Here is a 22,930-nt window from a genome sequence, read left to right on the forward strand (position 1 = left end):
TAGCAAACAAAAAAGGTTTTCTGGTATATTGTATAATTTTCTTACGAAAAAAAAATAGGGAAATATGAGCACATATTGTAAATATGCTGATATATTTGAGTATAAATATGGAAATAGTACTACGGAATGTTTTTATCCCACACAAAGTCTCAAATGGAACAAACAAACCTATACACATTGAAAACATCTCTAGATCGAACCTCTGAATTCATACTTTTAACTTTTCCACTGTTATTTTCTTTTGTATAGAGCAATATATTATTCATACAAGAATCACGCCAAATATTCGATTTTTTTTATTTACAAATTCGGATTTACGTAAAAAATTATCGTTTTCGTGACGTTAACAGCTTACTAAATCGATTGTATATAATAACAAAAAAATAAAAATCCTTTTAATTAGTCAATTAAATACCTATAGAGTTGACACCGTAGTATTATATTAATATGGAGACAGTGCAAAATATTCACACGCATGTCTGTAGTTCAATTAAACGTATACAAAAGCTATTGAACAGCAACAAAACAACAAAACAATGATATAAAAGTGATTTCAATACGGAATTACAAAACATTATATTATAAATGATACAGGCAGTTCAATAAATTAGAACTGACATTTCTCAGCTACTTTAAATTAACTCTCGTTTGTTGTTTTTATATTATAATTAAGTGTATAAATTGACATTATTTTGCACGATGGATTATAATATTTAATGGTACATATTGGATTTAACGCGGAGTAAATATTAAACATAATTTAACGTATAAATTAAAATTTCTATGCACTATGCCATTGTTATAAGATTATTTTATTAATAGTATACATTAATTATGCCACCAACGTTCGCTTTCGGTATTGTGTCATCGGTAAAATTATCTTTCTAATGCAAATTTACTGCACAGGTATCTACTTAATATTATACACCACTGTATACGAATTTATTTAATTTATTTTAAGAATTTGCGTCGACCACGAGATCGACATTATGGATGTCTGAAAAATAAAATATGTGTATCACAACTGAGATTTTATTTATTATGGTATTATAATAATTTTGTTTAAGAATCGATTAACTAATTCGTACGTAAATTCGTAGATTTATTGTATTTAAATATACCAAAATGTTGATCTATACTTTATAGACAAGAGTTAAAACTATAAACATATTTTATAAAAATAAAATCATCTGTTATCATCTGTACGTATCTCGAGTGTAGAGAGCTCGGAAGGAGGTCTTTATATTATATTATAATTTATTTTTTCATATCTGATTAAATGCAAACTAGAATGCGAGCCGATTACGGAAATAAAATACAGAGATGCGTACCAGACATGGCGTTAAAAACGTACTGTAATACTTATCTATCCATTAAAGTAAAAGAGTATAAGTACTTTTCTAGTTTAAGCAAAAGTTTCGTTCAAATGATCCGTGACGGTGTAGGAGACGACTGTAGGCCACAATGACAAAATTAAAAGAAAGAAAAATAAAACGAAAACAAAAAACGTGTTTGGCAGGATCAAGGAAATCGAGTATGCTCCTTTATTACGTTTGAGCAACGTCGACGGTTGTGATCAAGCACCGTCAGAGGTCGTTGTATGCCGGACGTGCCGACCCCATCCGTCCGTCGGCGGTCCAGTTCACCACGCGAGACGTGCCGTGTATAACGCGTACCGCACCCCCGTACGTCATCGTCCTTCGATCGCGATCTATTATAAACATAATATTATACACACGCATGTACGTTATATTCGTAATAATAATATAAGTTCGCTCGGTGAGTGCGAAGATAACGATGCGGTTAAACGCCACGCGATCAGGACCTTCGAGGCCAGTGTGATTGGACGTGGTCGTTACAAAATTAATAATAATTTTTTTTAACCGGGTTTCTTTTTTTTCTTAACTTGAGTTAATAAGAATTCGTGGACATGAAGGTGTCCGGTGTCTTGTGTTTGTTGATAATGGCCCTGGACCCCGGGGTCCGGGGTGACGATCTGAATGATCTGGCTGACAACGCTAGATGCCCTTGGCTGTGTTCCTGCGATCAGACTACAGCCGATTGTTCCAAGAAAGGTCTAGACGAAGTGCCTAAGAATTTACCCTCCGATATTGAAAGACTGTAAGTGCTATAACTATTATAGTAGTAGAGTAGTAGTAGTAGTAGGATAATTTAAAAGATTAGTGTTATTGTGATAGGTAATAATTGTGCTAATTGATAACACTTCTTCATTTAGCTATACCTACCTATTAAAATTCTAATTAGAATACATGTTAAGTTAGTATTTATCATATAAGTAACCATTGTTAAAAATAATTTACACACCGTATTCAAACGTGATTTGAATTAAATCTGAATATCATCCCTAAAGGAGTACTGTAGCTCTGATCATGACATATATGTGACAAACCCTTTTGTTTTCAAACAATCGTTGACCTCTCCACCCCTTTGTAAGTCCTAGATAGAACTGGTTTTATTTTAATAAAAACTAGCCACATCAATCACACGTTTATTTTCAACCCCTTTTTAAAACTATTTCTGTGGTTGGTCTTATTGATGAAATTAAAAATAGAAATGAAATAATTTATTCTATAGTATTAAACACATTATTATTATTTAAAAATATAATATAAATATAAAAATATATAAAATATATAAAAATAACTAGTCAATTAACAAACCCATAGGCTATAATTGTGATAATTTTGATTGAATTTTAATTTTATATTAAAAGTTAAAAGTTGAGTAAAAAATTAGTTAAGTTTTTCGTTATAACCTTTATTTTATGTATTTAATAGTTAGAGTTATATTCGACGATCTACTAGAATGACATAGCTTTTTTCTTAACATGTAATTTTCTTTTCTTTTTTTTTTCACGATCATCGTGTTCTTTTAAAAGACAAATAAGATTGACGCGAATTCTACACTTAAACTCATGGAAAAACACACAGTCACCATAATTATAACACTTACATATTATTTATATGAAATACAATTTTATTTATTTCATAGTCTCAAAGTTTGGATCAACATCCATATATATTATATACAAATGAATGTCTGTCTGTTTATATCTATATGTACTCATAAACCGTTCAACTGATTGCAATTAAATTTGGTATAGAGCTAGATTAGACCTCTGGGAAGAAGATAGACTAATTTAAAAAGGGAGAGGTGTAACCCAGGAGGTGCTCAAACAGGGATTTTGAGATTTATGATGGAAATTGTTTATAAATGGTTGCTATTAGTTTATAATAATAGTAATAATTAGTTGTAATAAAAATTAGTGCGAAAGAAATTATTATTATTTATTATCACTGAAAGAACAGAAAAGAGTCTTTGATAGTTGTTTTTATTTTTTATTTAATAATTGTTCAGCTACTATAAAATAAAACATATTATTCATATAGAGTTAGCATTATTAATTTTTTAATGGGCAACGAAGTGCATGGGAGCTAGCTACTTATATATATTTGTATACAAATTACACCAACAAAATATGATTATATTTTATTCATAATTTTGTTAATTTTTTGAGTGTTTTCTGTAGTTATTATAAAATGAATTATCTAAACCAAATTCGTTGATCCGTTATCGCTAGTTAACAGTACATTGGTAAGATAAAGTGAAAAGAGAAAACAGTTATAGGAAAATAACTAAACCTGTGTAAATTATTACATTTAATAGAAAAATACTTTTCTCTCAAAAATATTAATAAAATGATCCAATAGAACAAAAATAGTGCGCACTGAAGCAATTAAAATAAATAAATATATCACCTGTTGTGAAATTGTTCATAATTTTGATTTTTATGTCAATGAATTTGTATTTTTGTTCCATAAAAAAAAAACCCGTTAGCTTGTTTTTACTGTGTGATCACTAATAAAATACAACAGTTTTTTAGATTTTATTTAGAATATTGTATCATACGAGCTATAAATCATTTCCAAATACTAAAATAGACATTATAATTCTTATTGCGTGATTATAATTATTAAAAACATATTTTATTGTGTGTATGGAGATAAACTAAAATGGCCTCAAGGTTTTCTACAAGTTGTATGCAATGTATGCATTAAATTGAATAGACTATTAAATATTAAAACTTAAAAATGGTTCTTTCGAATAACTAGTGTGAAAACTTTTTGACTGGACAAGAGCCAATGTCCGTGTGTTATGATTGATATGACAAGAAACCCCTCTGTTGGCACACGAATAGAAAACCATTTTTTAAATACACATAGCAGCCCTGTAACGATCACTGTGGAGATTTGTTTTTTACGATATGATATTCGTCATCGTATATACATATAATATAATATATCACCAGAATAGAACGGTTAAAAGTCCTATTAAAATAAAACGGCCGTCGTGAGTGGATTCGGCCGTTAGCAGACGACTTACAGCTGGCGGTTAAAAACAAATGTGTATCGCCCCTTGGAATGTCAGTTTTTTATTATTATTATTATTTTGGAAAACGGTGAATTTGTATACCCTTTTGGTCGTGACCACTTCTTATCTAGACACAATGTCGTCACGTCTTCACTGCGTGTGTATCTCATTGTAACATCTTTAGTCAAGAAAATTTATGAGTATTCATATATAAATTATATATAGATACCACGATATGAAGCTTGTACGTATATTATTTCTCAATAGTAACTTTTTTTTCCTTTTTATTTATAAAATGCAGTTCATAAATAGCAATAAGAAACTGTAAGCAAGTTGTCTCGAAAGTAAATAGCAAATATTTGTACATTTATCATTATTATTTGTTTGTGAAAAGAATTACTGCTAGTATTGGTACATAGAATAGATAATATAGTTGGTACACTGGTCACTGATTTCCATATTTTAGTTACGATCAAGTATGAATGAAATCTGTTTTGTTGAAATTCCAATTATTTGTAGAGGGTGAAACATATAGAAATCTATAGACTGCGTTGAACCAAAATGCGTTTTTTTATTAAAAAAAAAAAAGGTTTTTCTAGAAGCTGGCTATTCATTTATGCCCATGACTGTAGTATTTTAAAATTAAATTTAAATATATTAAACAAAAAATACATAAATATATAATATAGATTTTACTACGTAATTATTATAAAATATTATAAGTGTCTAGTATTTTTTAGCGAATTTTTAACATAATAAATTCGATAATTTTCTTTTATTGTTTTACGAACACAAATATTGAGTAGGTACTTATAATAATGAAATATTTTGAGCAGGCTATTTATAATATATAAATTTATATGATTATATCATAGTACCAACAATGTGCGTAACTACTAATTGTACCTATAGTATAATATTCGTATTATGAAACTTCTTATAACCATAAGAGGAAATATGACATTTAATTTATATTATTTTTAATTTATACGATGCGGACAAACGTACAATATTATAAATTGCATAAATATTTTCCGTAGTAATAATTATAATTTAATTGAGAAACTACATAATACATTCAATTGCAATTATTTCGTTGTGAATAATTGATACTACTCGTAATATGCATTTTATGAAGTACAATATATTAAAAACTCTTTAGATAACTCTTTAGATAAAATTTTAATAGTAATTTTTAAATTTTTAATTTAATTCTAATGGTCAATAGAATGCGTTATTTTTACCTGGACTTTAGACCGCAAAAATCCAATTACTAACCTACCTCTGAGTTTTTTTTCTAGGATAATATAATAAATACTATATTGTTATACATTTATTTCCTATTATTATTAGTTATTTTAATATTTTCGAGTGTACAAAATATTTATATAGATTTCAACGTGTATTACACCCCACTCTCTTTGTCATTTATTTATTCAAATTAACATGCTCACACACCGAGGGTAATTGTAACGATATGTAGCTACCTTTGATAAAATCGTAACGTAGTCCCAAATGTACATATAATATTTATACACAGATTGCATTTGGGATAACGAATATGATTTCAGCGGCAATTTACATCACAAACAAGACTTGGTTTTATATCAGGTTTAAAGCGTAAAAACATAAAGACACGTGTTAAATTAAAGTTATTCCTTGTAAATTTTTTATTTTCAGAATTATTTTATATTTAATATTTAATCATAAAATCGGTTTTCTACAAGGTAACCTAATTAATTATTATTTGTTTTTTACTTTAAATTCAAAATTGTGTATACGTCGATGATAGTTAATGTATTATTGTTTTTCAATTGATTTACAATAATTTTAAAATCTTAAAATTTTAAAATTACTTATATTTTTGTTGTGGAACCATGTTAAAAATAATGGAAAATAATTATAATAATAATGAACAATATATTATTATGAGGAAAATCTTAGAATAACATTAATATTTAATATTGTTAAAATATATTATATAGGTAGTTCTATTATTTTTCTACTATCGTTTTAAACAGATTTTTAGTACAAATAAACATTTGTTTATATTAAAAAATGTTTTAGCTAATGAAAAAAAACATCGATTATAGTTTATTGCATTTGTAACTGAAAATGATGTAATTTTTATTATATTGTATGGAAATTAGTTTTATTTGTACTACTATTTATAAAAGTCGAATAAAAATATTATAACTGCGGAATTTTTTCCAATTGAACAACTATAATGGTAATAGTAAAATACTAAAATGCGCGAGACATAAAGAATAACATATGAACTCATACATTATGTTACTGTATTCATTCCGAAACACTTAATCACTCGTTTATGGTAATCACGACGTTGTTGCACCGTGCATTCAAGAGGCTTTCAGGTATATTACAAAATATGTCGAGGGATAATTTGAACGAAGCTCGATGTCTGAGGATGCATTAATATATGGTCGGGCGCGGATGGTCCACCGAATTGTGTTTATTGTGCGTGGCGCGTTTTACGGTCCGTACGTGATGATGCGGACATTGGAACGCTTAGGGTAATCTGGGTGTCCGTGATACGATGAATGTAAAAAAACACACACACATACACACACACACACACCCACTGGCGACGGCCAGCTAAGACCCAGCTTAAGCTTCTGTGTAATTATTATCAAAAAGGGCGATAAAATAGTATATTATGCATATATATATATATATATAACATATAGGTCTGTGAATTAAATTTAATCGCACAACTCAGGACATCATTTATTATATAAGCGTATGACAAAACATTAATTTTCGAGATTAGTAACTGATTAATGTAGACTAAGAATAATTTCGAAATATGTCGTGTATTATCGATAAAGTATTTAACAAAGTTCGACGAACGAATAATGTTGCTTCAAAGAGTAAGGAAATGACATTTTAATGCATCATATTAGTATCGTATATTACACCGTTAACATATAAATCAATAATAGCTGTTTTCGGCGATTAAATTTGATAAAACAACATACACAATATTCACGCATCTTTTTATTATTATTTCACGTTTATACGTTCAATTTTTGTTATTTATGTGACAAATATGTGTCATCATTGAATTGAATATGTAAATTATTATGATATTTTTTCATGGACTTTTTTTATTTTAAATAAAAAATATTTATTGTAAATAGTATTGTATTTGTATGTATTCAGTTTTCTCGAAGGTTTAATAATTATGAAATTAATATTGGTAGGAAAATCGAAAAAAATATATCGATTTCAAACAAATAACCATTTTAAGTATTATACTTTGACCTCAATACTTTATATTATATCATATTATTATACCAGAAAAAAATTTATAGAACCTAATTTTGATACAATTGTACCAAGTGTTGATATACTTGTCAAAAAAATACGTCGAATCTGGTTCAAGAAATATGTACTTAATATTCCCCTTTTTTGTTTGACCATACGCTTGTTTGACCAAACTTTTTACCCTCATAGACAACTGTCACACCATTTAGAATTTTAGCACCCTTAAAATATAAAAAATAAATTTTGAAAAAATAAGTACTTGGGAAAAGGTAGCCGTGTTAGAAACAAAGGGTAACCCGCGCTCTTTGAATCAGGCATTGCTCTCATTGTTTTCCGATCCCCCACGCGACCTTTGTGTAGGTTACATATTTTCCCAACTGAAAAATATAAATGGCATACAAATGGAAATGCAAAAGAGGGCCATATTATATTCCCAGCGGTCATGATGTGCAGCTTGTACGTTTTATACGAGTTATACACTCATACACATACACGCGCGCGCGCGGGGGTACACACACACAAAATTTGTTCAGTCGAATCTCCCAAATCAATTTAGACGTATGAGATAATTTTAGTACCATCTTCTAGGGAGATACATTGTGTATACAGTGCATTATGTCGAGTACCACTCGATCACTGAGTTAATTGTTAATATATACTGAACAATACACCGACAACCTCTATATATCAATTTGCACTATATGTTCTTATTACTGTCTTTGAAAATCTAATTAGTATACAATGTATAAGAGTTGTATCGTTTTTGTATATTACATCATAAAAAAAGAGAATACAGTTTAAGAGAAAAATAAATATTTTAAAGATGATTTACATTCGAAAGGGTAAGGGTATGTTTACGGTCGGTCGAGTAATAATGTGAAGCGAATTGCAATCCCTAATCCGTCTCCATTTCAATGGCAAACAATATAGGAAGGTTCGTGACAATCGGAGTGTACAGCTTTCGTTGGGTGGTCTGTATATTTTGTTCGGAATTTCTTTCAATCACATTGGATATTTTTTCAATATTGCAGAAACACGTATATATTTATTTAAATTTTGTTTATAACCCAGTGATAAAAATACTGTCTGGAGAGATGTCGATACGTGGGATTTCGACCCCCTTCTGTGTCCGGAATAGTGGACCACCTCCACATACATACACACATATATACGTATAGCATTAGTACTTTTGAATTGTTATATTCACCATGTTAGTATATAGATAGATACTTATGTTATTTATATCTCCGGACAACAATATTAAATCAGTTTATATTTAATATTAAATAAAAAAAAAAACAAATGTTTATAGATATAGTCAACAAATATTATATACAGGCTATAATACGATAGTAATAACATAGTTGTTTTTATTTCAAAAAAATCATTTCAAAATATTAGAAACCACAATGACATTGACTTTTTAAGTTCATTTAATCATGTTATATGTGTAAAAAAAAACTATAAATATTTTCGTATATTATGTTTTCAATTATACTAATTATTATACTATTTTATTTTATTAGATTTTATAACTAAATATTTCTATAGTTTTGATCACATTAATTTTAAATTTGCATAGTAATTACTAATTATCAAACGCTTTTTCTAAATCTCAATTATTTTAATCCGATTTTATATAGTAATATAGTAAGCAATATAGAGTTTGCTCGTTGTATATTATAATATTATATAGAAAATTATTAGAAGATAAAGTATTTAACAATTATTAATGTGAATGTATTAATTATATTTTTATAAGTGCGCAATTTAAATGCTTAAATTTTAATAAAATAAACATTCGAATTTGTAGTTGGTTATAAAATCTACAAATAAGAAAAATAAAAAAAAGCGCCTCCTCAATTATGTAGTTTGTAAAAGTTAAAGATTTGTTTAGTTATACGTATTACCTATACCAATGTTATATTTCTATTCAAACCACTTATATTATTATAGGTAGCCAGTAGCCATGCACGTTAAACTATTATATATATAACCGAACATAGTATTACTTAGTTAAATACCTACCTAATTAACCAGAGATGGACATTATTTCACTTATCATAGTAAGACAATATTATTGTGTCTTGTATCTTGGAATGCTTTTTAGGAGTATCTTTTATTTAAAATCTGAATACTGTTTTAAGTATTTTAAGTAGTTTAATCTGTATATCTTTTTGCAATTATATATATATACTAGACACATTCAGTTGTAATATAATGTACAATACTTTATATTAAATATTTACATTTTTCCTCCGTAAATAGCCAATCCGTGTTCGCATGAAATCTCGGGAGCTATTTAACATAACATTATATAATAGATAACTGTCAAACAATAAGCTATTTAATATACATTAAATTATATGAATTATGGAAGAGTTTTATTGTTTTCGCTGTGACACGATGCGTATATTGGGTATATTTTTATTGACCAAACCCACTCATCGGCGTGTAAACCGCGCTCCGGGGGCCCATGTGCAGCCCTTGCCAGTGTTCTTCCGGTCTCCGTGGTATTAACGACGTCCATGTGATGACCGGATTGATCGTTAAAATACTGTTTTTATTTGACGAAAAAAAAAATTTTGAATGCTTACATAATACAATAATATTATATGTTTCGCCTAATGATAGTCGGTACCTATGTACGATATTGATGTTCAATCCTGTCGAGTTAAGGTCGGAACTGCCTTAACCACTTGTAGAAAACATGCTCATGGGTATAATATAATATTATGTGCGTATATGTGCGTGCGTGCATGTGTATAAAAAGTCCATTAACACAAATATTTTGATAACCACCTGTCAGGTGCACACGCGAGAGACGTTCTTGTCAACGGACCAAACATGAGTGTTTTCTTCTTGACAGACTCACGGGGTAGGGGGATGGATGATTGATGATACAATCAGACGGTGTTTGTACAGCAGAAGACCAACATGAGAATGTAGTAATTAATTTTCGGCCCTATGAATAGATTTCGTTACTCGGCGACGTGTATGTTGCTCGCTATACGGTTTTGTATCTCTTGTTTTCGGATGTATGGTTTTGCACCAATATAATAATATAATGTAGGTGTATCCAGATGATGCCATATCATAGGCAGTGAGCTTTTTTTATATATACGGCAGGCACCAGCGTTATTTTATGTTTGTAATTTTATTCGTTTTATAAAATGTTTACTTTATGAATATCTAAACATCTTCTCCCCTAAATTTTATGTAAATTGCACATTGTCACGAACAATATGTCACAATTACACTCTCAGACTTAACAGATCTCACTCCTTTGGTTTATTTTTGTTTCTCTTGTTACTTTTGTTGAATATTTTTTTCCATGAACCCACGCAATGTGTTCACGATTAGAGGTATACTAGATAAATGTATTTTCAATGTTGCTGGTTTGTTTGTTTCATAAATATTATATTAAGAAAAATAACAAAATACATACTACGGTAGCGACTTACACCTTATTATTGCATGCTCTAATAATAAAAATTACTTTGGAGGGGACTAACTTAAATATTCAAAATACATATTATAATTGTTAAAGGTCAAATAGAAACCTAGCTATAATCGATAAAATGTTTGAAAATGAAAATGAAAATTATGATTTCTATAACAAAGTAATTCAAAACTGAAACTAAAGTTTTTCTAAGGAAATAAATACTGATCAATGCTCATACTCATGTTATTTTACAACTACTTAAATTAAGTCAACGATTGCGTTTTTTTTATATTTAATATTTTGAGCAAGTTTATACAGCTATATTTATTACAAAAGTTGAAGATTAACATTAATTATTATTTAATATTTAATTTGAAGTACATATTTAATTACAACTGTTTTATTTCTAATTTTTAGTTATTTTAAAACTAATAAGTACCTAATATTTTAATATTAAAAACATAAAAATGATTATGCTTTTCAAAATGTTCTCACTAAAGGAAGTTTAGTAAACGAGGCCACTGGCATCACTCACGGTTTAAAAACCTTTGTAATATTTCTTCGTCAACTGCCTGTATTTAGATTTTAAAACGAACAACATAATATACACACTCGCCAGGCTTATTGACGTTCCAGATGAGGAAGTTATTCATTCACGGCTCTGCACGTTCATTTTTTCTTTTAAGTGGTCCGATTATGAATGACACCGACCATAATGGGCGCATTTATTACCGTTTACACACACGTAAACGGTAGATATTAATATTATGTCATTTGATAAATGGATAACTTAACAATATGTTGGTTATGAAAAAAATTATCATTAGATTTGAGTTTTTCATAATATTCATATAAAATATTTTTTTGTAAATAAGAATAAAAATGGGGTAGATTAATGTTTTACGTTATAGATCAAAACTTGTCCAAATTTGTATAAGCTAATTCTGAATTTTGCCCCAGTCTATTAACCGAGTTAAGGTGTGTATATTATATAACAATAATGTAATATGATGCTTTTATTATTATAAGATTTTTGTGTCCATATAATGCATTATAGTTGTAAAATAAATTAAAAGTGTCTCTTAATGCGAATTATGTATAATATACATATAAGAATACTGATTATTATTGTCGTAGTAGGTAGTTACAAAACATCATATTAAAAACGTATCAATAAATTATGACTTTGTCTGTAAAATATTCCGAGCAGCTGGAAATAAAACATAATATTATATTCGAAAGCATCTAGAATTATTATAACTGTTGGTGACCCAATGAAAAGAACGTGTCAGATATCACACAGCCATAGGCTTATTGAATATCGGATTAAATAATATCGTACACACACTGAAGTTTGCCTTGTGTAACTACAATATAATAATAACATAATCGGATTATTATGTACGTCGACAAGACATTCAAACGGGCATGGGGATTATGGACCTAGGTTTTGATCAATACACGAGTGGAGGAAAAATCGGTGTGCGTTTATAGAAATGAAATCAGTAGGTACCTATACATTTTTCCACCGTTGCGCAATATGCAAATGAGAGTTCAACTCTTCTCCATCAAACCCTGTTCTGCTGTTACATACCGACCGAAAACCGTAAAATAAAATATATTTACGACATTTAATGAACCGTGCCCAACAGGTAGGACGCTTCTGGGTTATGAAAAATACGAGTATCTACATAGTTACAAAAATATTTTTCAAAAATGGGGGTCGTTAATCAATTATAATGAATTCTGCTCAATTATTGTTGCCGATTTCCAATTAATATTCAACGTGCACATTGACTGACGATGTTGACTCTGCAGAGTTCATGGATTCTGTTAAAGTTTAGAAATATTCATTACTAAAAAAAGGTTTTTAATTAAACGTGCTTGTTTTACATTTGAAAGTTATTATGACGCCTATATATTTGTGGATAAATTTTACACACTTTTAAATTATAAAAAATAATTTTTTTTAAGCTAATTATTCATATAAGTATAATTTGGTATGAGAATGTCTAAAATATTGTTTTGTAAAAAAAGTCTAAATTAAAAATAGAATAAAAACTTAATTAACTAGACTTGTGTTATAATATCTTGTCTGTTCCTTTTTGTATTTTATGTATCTTCAAAAATTTTGCTACATATGTCAAATTGTTGAACCAATATATTGGACTTTGTAATAATAGTTGTATTTGACATATACATAATAAACATTGAACAAACAACAATAACTTGCTAAAATAGTCCTTTAAACTTTATAGACGTAAGTAAACGAACTTTCTATCCAGTGATATTAATAAAAAATATATATTCTAAAACATCAAGCAGAAGACATTTTATTTAATACATATTTTCTGAGTAAACTAAAGCTTGTTTTTTGAATTTATGGAAATTGTGTAGATTTTATTGACATTATACTAAACAATTTTAGTAATAAACAGTGCATAAAAGAGTATGTAATGCTGGTAGCTAGACATAGAGCTATAAAAATAGTCGTAGCTTTTAACAGTTTTAATAAAAGGATTGAAAAATGCATTTAGGAAAGAAAAAAATGTTATGTGTAAGCTTTATATATACAAAAACGATATTATTCATTACATTAATAAATATGTATCCCTAAACTTATATTCTTATAAGTTATATTTATAACATTAAATTTATTATACTATGTACTATAAAATATCTAAATAAATTTTAAGTTTTGATTATCTAAGTTTATTTCTTTATAATTTACTGTTAGTTTATTAATCGAGCCTTGTATAGAAACAGGAAAAATATTTTTTACCTGTTTGACAATTAATTACGAATTTTACTCACATTCTTTTATTTTATATACCAATTTACGTCAGTATAAAGTTAAACAAATTAACTTAAATTTATTTATTATGTTGTAAAAAATAATCGGTTTCATAATATTTTGAATATCAATTTAGTATAATTAAATATTTTGACAGAACTTATAAATATATATTAGTATATTATGTATAATGAAATTTATTACACATGCACATTTGTATGCTAATGTTACTTACCTAACATTTTGCTTACTTAAATGCTAAAATTGTGCACGGATAATTAATTTTTTGATAAGCAATGGCGTTTACATAGCCAATTTTAAGCAATATTATATTATACAATTATATTTGATTTTATCTCGACTTTGTAATTTTTTATCGAATTAACATATTAATTTTTAATAAAGAACTAACCTATATATTATTTTTATTTAAATGATAATTGTATTAGGAGTACCTACTAAACAAAAAAAAAATGCATTTATGAACACTTAGAATACACCTAATATAACGTTTTATATTTTATTATATTTTTATTGTTTATTCGCTTTTAAAATAAAATGCACTCTCTATTAGTATTTATGTATAATATATATATATATATTGGTAATATTCATAATTTTTAATATTGAGTATTGTATTCAATTTAAAAAAAAAATCTAAGTTTATATTTTATTTCAAACATAAACTTTTGTAAATTAGTTTCAATATGGTTACCTATTACTCATTATTATTTCCTTTTAAGTTGAAACCTACACACTGCTATAGAAATCTTTGCATTGAATTCATAGAGTTGAAAGTGTAGCATATACCTATTATATACCTACTAAACATTTATTAAAAAAAATAATAATAATAAAACCTTTGCTTCTAGAGTATTCTTGATTAACTTATCAACCTTTTAAGTATATGTACCATCTTGTAACTAATGGTACTTAATGGAAAGTAAAGCTTAAAAAACATATGGTATGAAGTTTTTATTATACTAGAACGTAGAATAATATTTTTCGTGTACCAATTAGAATGAATTGATATATATATATATTGATAACTCGTTTTTATAATTAAATAATTATAAAATTATTTTTAATTATAACTTTATAAGTTTATTCAATTATTATAGAAATATGCTGGTACTCATAATGATGTAAATGATACAATTATGAATTTTAACGTTTTAAATATTTGTGTCATTTAAATTCGAAAATCATTCAGTAATAATAATATTTTGTATTATCTCTTGTACACCTATGTATAATTATGAATAATTTAATGTAGTTTAAGTATAAATTGCTTTCAATAAATAATGTTTAATATCTACTTATAATTATTATTATAATTTTTTTTATTAATACTACAGAAAATAATTAGTGATAATTAATGAATTAATGGTAAATTATTTTTGTCTTCATCATTTCATCTTGTTCTGAGAATTTCTATAGACAATTTTTATGTATTTTAAATTGTTCTTCGGAATTTTATTATATCTTACTATAGAGTAAAAAGTCCATGAGAAAATACTGTTTCGTTTCTCGTTTGATCATGGTTACATTTCTGCTACAAAACGTATGTCAAAGGTTACATTGGCTGTAATAATTCAGAAATAGTAAGAAAAATTTTCTTTTTCTCAAAGAGCTGATAAAAGATCAAAGTTTGAGAGAAATTATATTTCTTTTCGCTCATTACCCAAGCAAGTAGGACAAAATAAAAACGAGTAAAGAAAATAATAAACACGTTACTTGTATATATAATATCGCACCCGCTTTTACTAACTTTTTGTTTCTTATGAAATGTGTTTTTTTTTTAATGTTTACCAAATGGTAGAATAAATTTCAAACGAAAAAAATTATACATTTTCTTCTATTTTCAATTTCAATTTGTATTTTGTCAACATAATGAATTAAAAAAAAAAAATCGTGTACAAAAAAATTAATGGTTTTAATCGAAATTCTAATAATAGGTACTTATTGAAAAATGATTTTCTCTAGATGTAAAAACTAGGATTGAGGGTAGTAGAATAATCGAATTTTTAAGGGAGGAGAACGAAAACAGAACAGACGGTTCTTATTACACCTCATATAATATTGACCTTATGCAGTCCGACATCTTGACATATTTTTTCACTTCATTCGTTCATTCAGTATAATATTACCGGACATCATTTTTAAATAAATACCACTTTCCACATCAATACACGACAGTATTTCAATTAGTTTTTTTTTCAGTGTCTGACTTAATACTTTACCTCTATGTCTTTGATTTAATCACGATGGCCCTGTACGTCCCGTCAGATTATTTGTTTTTCATCCGCCACCTGTCTAAGTAATTGCTAAGAGATGCCGACGATAATAAACTGAGCAGGCAATAACAACGAATACCGACTGGAAATCATCGACGCGGTGAATGTGCGTGTATATTTTACGACCGTAAATAGTGCGTCTCCAGGTATAGGAGTAAGGGTATGAAGACATATCGGTGAATTCATATACGTGCTTAATGAAGAATCTAGATTGGCGTTCAGACATAAGAGGCATAATATGATATGATTAAAGGAGTTTAATTAATCATATTATAGTTTGTTAAATTAATTTTAATGCAAGAATGAAAGGCACACATAATATGTTTTAAATTATAATATTATAGGTGCTTATACAAATATTAATATTCATAGTTCAAATTTCAATTGCAAAATAAAACATAATAACAAACTATTAAATTATATTAGGGTGATTTCATTTTTAATTAATAATGAAAAACACATTATTTTATTATGCATATGCATATTATGATAACCAATAATATGTTGTAACACATACCCGTTTGAAAGTAATAGATTTTTAACTTATATTGTAAAATATAAATTGGTTTAATAGATTAATAACATGGTTAAAATATTTTTCTCAGTGAACTTGCTTAATAATTTCATTTTTTACCTTTTAAGAGATTATAATATATTTTTATTAATGTTTTTATTGATTTATAATATTAATATTTTAATAACAGTCGATTGAACAAATGGCCATAATTGGTATACTCTTAATCATTTCACGTTATCTAAGATTAACAGAACAAGCAATTTATTTCGATGCTAAACCACCTTTCTAAAATTAAATATGATTATTAAACTGATAATACTATATGTAATTATTTTAATATCGATATTTAAAAAAAACTAATAATAATACTGTGCGTCAAAATATTCTACTCAAACTAGATAACATCATAACAAAGAGATAATAAAAAATTGAATTATTTTCGGAAATCCAAGGATAATTACACGAAAAAATAAATATTTGTTGTTTAATTAAGTAAAACTTTGAAAATCAATAAACCATATTAAATATATATTTAATGGACATGTAAATTTCACTTAATCTATTTAATTAACTGTATTGTTATTCGTTACAAATAATATATTGGTAGTGTACATCGATTATTTATAAATATTATTTGATTAAGAATTCTTAAACTTTATTTCATTCATATCCTAATAATATCAAGCTCTTAAATTGTATCAGCTGTCTGGCGCCTTACCATTGGCAAGTGATATGAACACGAACGTATTATATTTGTTCGTGACCCATCGACTCTGCCACCACTTTGTCATGCCAAATAGTACAAAGAGCGCTTTTTTCTTTGTATTGTCCAAACCTCAACAATGGGTACCCTTCAATCGATTGGTCACAAAAAAAATATTCTTTTGTTTCCATTTCGATTCACATATCATAATTTATGTAATAATTTGCCCGCCAAGCCAACGAAAGCGATTAATTCATATCGGTAATGCCAATGGGCTTTTTATTCGCACTGTGGGAATATCGAGGTCATAAGTGATCAGCCGTTGAATTAATTCTATGTTCAGAAACGTTAAATTTGATTTGGACAAAAAGCTCCCAAATGCTTTTTATTCTTTTTTTTTTTTTAAATCGTAAAAAAAAATCGTTGTGCCTGTTTGTGGCGCCAATCCCTTTAAGCTCAAATGTCCCATTATTTCTAACCCTCTTCCAATAGCCGCGACAAAAACAGAACTCTCATAATATAATATGTATATAACTATGTACTGTAAAAAAGGCTTAACTTATATTTAAATTACGAGTCTTCTACGCGTCCACTTAAAATTCTCTCACGCGTTATGTAGTTATTGCTTTTTTCTTCGAATATCGATTACAGCATGACTATTCATAAATTTAATCGATGAAGTGGGGGTACGAAAAATTAATTACATTGTATTTTCGAATCAGAAATATTTTGTTAACGGACTCTGCAGGACCACCGCCTTTTGAAAATTAATTATTATTGTAGACGATTGTAGACAACGTTTACACCGAAAGCAGAGCTCGATTAAATGCATTACCACGACCGTCATACCATCTATAATAAGTGACATTGATCACCTATACTATTAATATATTATCTATAGCTCTGTGTATAGCGGAATGTTAACTTAACGAGTAACATTTTTTCGTGACTAATATTATAGACTCTCGCTATAAAACTGTTTAATTTATCTAATTTATATTATTCATAGACTATTTTGTTATATGTGGTCGGGAAACACTTAAATAACATTACCAAATATATATATTTATTAAAAACAGGTCTATTTAGTAATGAATTAAGGTATTAAAATGCAAAAATGTACTTAGTCTCGTACGTAATAGTTTAAATGAAATATATAAAAGGTATAATAAAAATTCACGTGCGTCTATCTTTTAAATATACCTATATATATATGTGTGTGTGTGTGTATGTTTTAATTTTTTTTTTCAATAATACTCAATGACTCAAAGAATGTTAGTTGTATTATTTATGCAAGTTATGTTCCATGTCTATTATTCTTCTCGTATATTTTTTGACTGACGTCTTAGTATTACTAAATTATAATGTAAGCCCTATATTATACCTAATAGGATATTCACTGGAACAGTTGTAAATTAATATTATTTGTTCATAAGTAATAAGTATACAGTATACACACCGTACAAAATATTAGTAGAAATAATACCCATAATGCTAATACTGAAATGACTATGAATGAAATATGCGAAAAAATATTGTTATACCTAAGAATAAAAATAAAAAACAAGTGTCCATCCTGGCTCGTACGATTGTATGGATGAAATCTCATAGTGTTTTGTGTAAATATTCTGGACATATAATAATACAATCAAAGTTGAATCAAGTTTATTTTTTTTTTATTCCCTTGAGTATCATACAGTATATTATATTGTGAATACAAACGTCACTTCTCAACATCCATTTAAAGTACTTTACGTATGCAATAACGCACTATGTTATTTTATCATAGTGAGTGGGGTTTCATCACCAGGTATCGATTTATTGAAATCCTATCCCACACATTTAATGTTTCTTATTATAATGCACAGTTCGTGCGCAAATACATTCGGATGTTTAAATCTCTTTTATATAACACGTGGTCATCAACCGGTCATCGACAAGTCTGAAAAGTAGAACCGTGTAGGATTTTATTTTTTACCATCGAATAGTTTTAAATATAATAGCGCTATATACTCTACACTCAGACGAATGAGTATTATGCACGTTTATTAATCGTGTTTTATACTAAAAAAAAGGTTAAAACAAAAAAACATTGTCTCACTTGGGTGACCTGACAAAGTTCACTGACAACGGTATAAAGGTAGATCGAAAGGGCGTCGATACACGGGACACTTGAAAGTACGCGTCTAATTAAAGTCGGCGACACAGTGAAGCTTTCAAACGCCCTCGTGATGCGGAATTAATTGCGATTCGCTTTGCCACGGTTTAAGGGACTATCGAGGGGTTATTTCGTGTGTACTGAAATATCCAAAGCACGCCACTTTTGTGAATGTCAAGATGAAACTTAGACTCCAATACATCCGTTGTGGTTAAATAAGATTTTAGAGCGTATTCGTTTATTTTACAATACTATATTAATAAATAAAGTTCCAACATTATTTGATTAAAACTACCAAAGTGAAATGCTTTAAAAATGTGTTGAATTAGTTTGAATTATCATTGTACCTAGTATAATATTTGTAGAATTATTTACTTACAAGATACTAGATAAAAATTCCGTATATGACTTATGTATTTGTATTCTTCGTAAATTATTTTTCTTTTAATAATCTGTTTTTGATTAATACCTAAAATATTTATTTACACTTAAGTAATTCAACATTGCAGTGAAACCCGTGTAATTGAATTTCATTAAAATAAGCATAACATGTATATAGTTGGCAAAATTGATTTAATTTTTTTCTTATTAATTTCTTACTATATTTCATGACATTTTAATAAATATATATTTTATTTTGTATTAAGTTAACAATAGTTATCAATTTTAAAAATTCGATATCGTTTAGTATACGATCAAAGAATTTTAAATATTTATTATTTAGAATTAGAGTTTTTATTTCACATTTGAAGTAGTTATAACCACTATATTATATTCATTTCAAATTGACTGAAACAATGTTTCAAATATTAATAGTAAAGTATAAATTAAAAATATTTTCATAATTTATTTATGCAAATTAAAAAAAAAAAAAAAATGTATACTCAATGTCCAGATGAAATGTCTTAGTCCAACTAAAGGGTAGACGTTTGAGAAGCGAGTCAGATTTGAGGGTATAATATACTATACTCAATTCTTTAGATCCTTCTCCCCGTAATCTTTCGGGAAACACACTCAAATCTACTTTTACAAGTGCTTTTGACTGGTCTCTCACATAATCATCAACACTCTTACTGACGGGGGTGTGTCGCATCTTCGTCCCGAAGCATTGTGTGCTATCATATTAGTAGCACGACCCACCTCACCTCACCCCAACAACAATGTGCATTCGTTTGCCCTCATTCGTACTGAATACGAACTAGGGGAAGTCGTAAAGGAAAACCGTGATTGCTTTCCGATGGTCCCTTGGTGCTCTAGTGCCGAAATAGGATTCGCCAAGTCTATTGTTAAAGCAGCAACAAAAGATATCGATTTGTGTAAAAAGTAAAACATTATATTATTATTTTTTTTTCATGCAATTTGAAAACAACGCAAAGAAATTTTCAAAGAAATTTTTTATCAATTTAATAATATGTATATATGTTATATATATAATATATATAAATATAATGTAGGCTTACCGCTATACGTATATTAAGCACCAGAAAATTATTTTTTTTCCCAAATTTAATATTTTTAATTCAACTGCCTTTGAAAGCTACCGATGAATTATATTGAATAATAATAAAAAAAAATTAGCGTGTAATAATAAAAATGAAATAAAATTATTCGTTTCAGTTGTACATAAAATATTAAACGAAGTCCACAGTTCCCAACTCGAGTATGTCCCCACTAGTGCATTTAATGAAATTGAAAACACACATTCCTAGACCGATATATTTCATGTTGCTGTTGAATATTACAATAATAACGGTAATTTATCGTCGGGTTGTCCCATTGTAGAACGGGCGAACAGGCGACTTTCTATACTACACGACCATTCCTGGGACAATAGGGGCTAGTTGTCGTCCAGTTCATATTATATATACAATATTTTCTTCAATCGTCAATAATATGATTTTATGTTCAACCTATATTATAATAATATGCGCTGTTCGATGATTTATCATCCACCGCAGGACTACCCGTCCATGTTATGAATTAAATTAAATTTTTTTAAACATACCCTCCGAATTACCATCTGAAATTCGTTAATATTATCAATTAACCGTAGGCCATCGTGAGCGTCCGTACAATACAAACACAGTATAGGTACATAAGAGAATATATTTGATGAACAACGATCGTATAATACATATTTTTCATATAAACGTCGGTCGTCAATATTTTAGTTCCTATCTACATAATTTTATATTGGATGACATAAATAAATTATAAATCTGTCGGAAAAACTTAAAAAAAAAAAAGACCGGTACATTTATTATAACAGGATGTTCACAGATGTTGGTTTAATGTGTCTATACTGACCTGCAACATTTGGATCCAACAAAATATAGCTTACACAGTACATTTTTAAATAAATATTATTGCCAAACAATTATTATAAATATGTAAAATATTAAAAACATTTGTTCATGCATATTTTATTTTAAACATGAATAATATTATAATACTCTTTATTATGTCCACGTGCATAATATTATAATAAAACTAAACGTTCGATAGAAGACATGTCTAAATCAAAAACTGTGAAAATAAAATGTTCATAACAATTTAACAATGATGATTGTTAAGTAGGTATAACAGTCGCTTACTTATTATAATTTATGTATATTTTTCTTTAAAAGCACTAAATTAAAAATCCCCATCGATTTTTTAAACAGTTTTTTTCGTCTAAATATGGTAGGCATCTATACAGAAGAATAATCACTGAAGTAGAACATATAGTGTTCTACAAATTAAAAATATAAATATTAAATACGTTAGGATTATTAATACAATTACACGTGTAACAACTTTTTGTTGTTATTTTAATTTTCACTATTCATCAAATAATTAATAACACACAACTACATAATGTGTACCTATATATTATACACTCGTTTTACAGTCAATTCGAATCAATACTTATAAATATGCGATAGCAGGTTTTAATGAGTTTTACAATATAAACAATGTACCTATAAACTTGTATTGTTATTTGAAGAATATAAAAAATTCACTTAATAAATCATGAGTTATTATGAAGCAATAATAATTAAAGTTTGTTCTGTTAACTCGATCAATATTTTAACATTATTAAAATATGTATAGTTATAATTTTAAAATATTTTTAACGTTCCACTTATTTTATTTAACACAATATTATTAATCATAACGATAAAAAAAATTACATAAAATAAAATGAAATTTTTAAGTATAAATTATTAACTTATTTTATAGTTGTAAGGTATATATATATTTGTTATAGGAACTACTTAATGAATTAAACTCAATTTAATAATTATAATTTATAATACGTCGTATCAATCGTATCATGTTATTGGTTATTTGTAC

At 27.5% G+C, this 22,930-nt stretch overlaps 1 protein-coding gene across 2 annotated transcripts in view; it reads left to right on the forward strand.

Moving 5' to 3' along the window:
• Positions 1-1,635: 1,635 nt before the first annotated feature.
• LOC114126770 (protein slit) overlaps positions 1,636-22,930 on the forward strand; it is a 131,322-nt gene continuing 110,027 nt past the window's right edge. The window contains exon 1 of one of the 2 annotated variants that reach the window (XM_027990778.2): positions 1,636-2,121. In XM_027990778.2, the coding sequence (XP_027846579.2) occupies positions 1,931-2,121 (191 nt within the window). In that variant the 5' untranslated portion in view covers positions 1,636-1,930. The remainder of the gene's footprint in view (positions 2,122-22,930) is intronic. The other variant, XM_027990779.2, reaches the window with a different exon arrangement.

The sequence above is a fragment of the Aphis gossypii genome, chromosome 2 (genome assembly GCF_020184175.1).
Source record: "Aphis gossypii isolate Hap1 chromosome 2, ASM2018417v2, whole genome shotgun sequence".
NCBI classification, from domain to species: domain Eukaryota; kingdom Metazoa; phylum Arthropoda; class Insecta; order Hemiptera; family Aphididae; genus Aphis; species Aphis gossypii.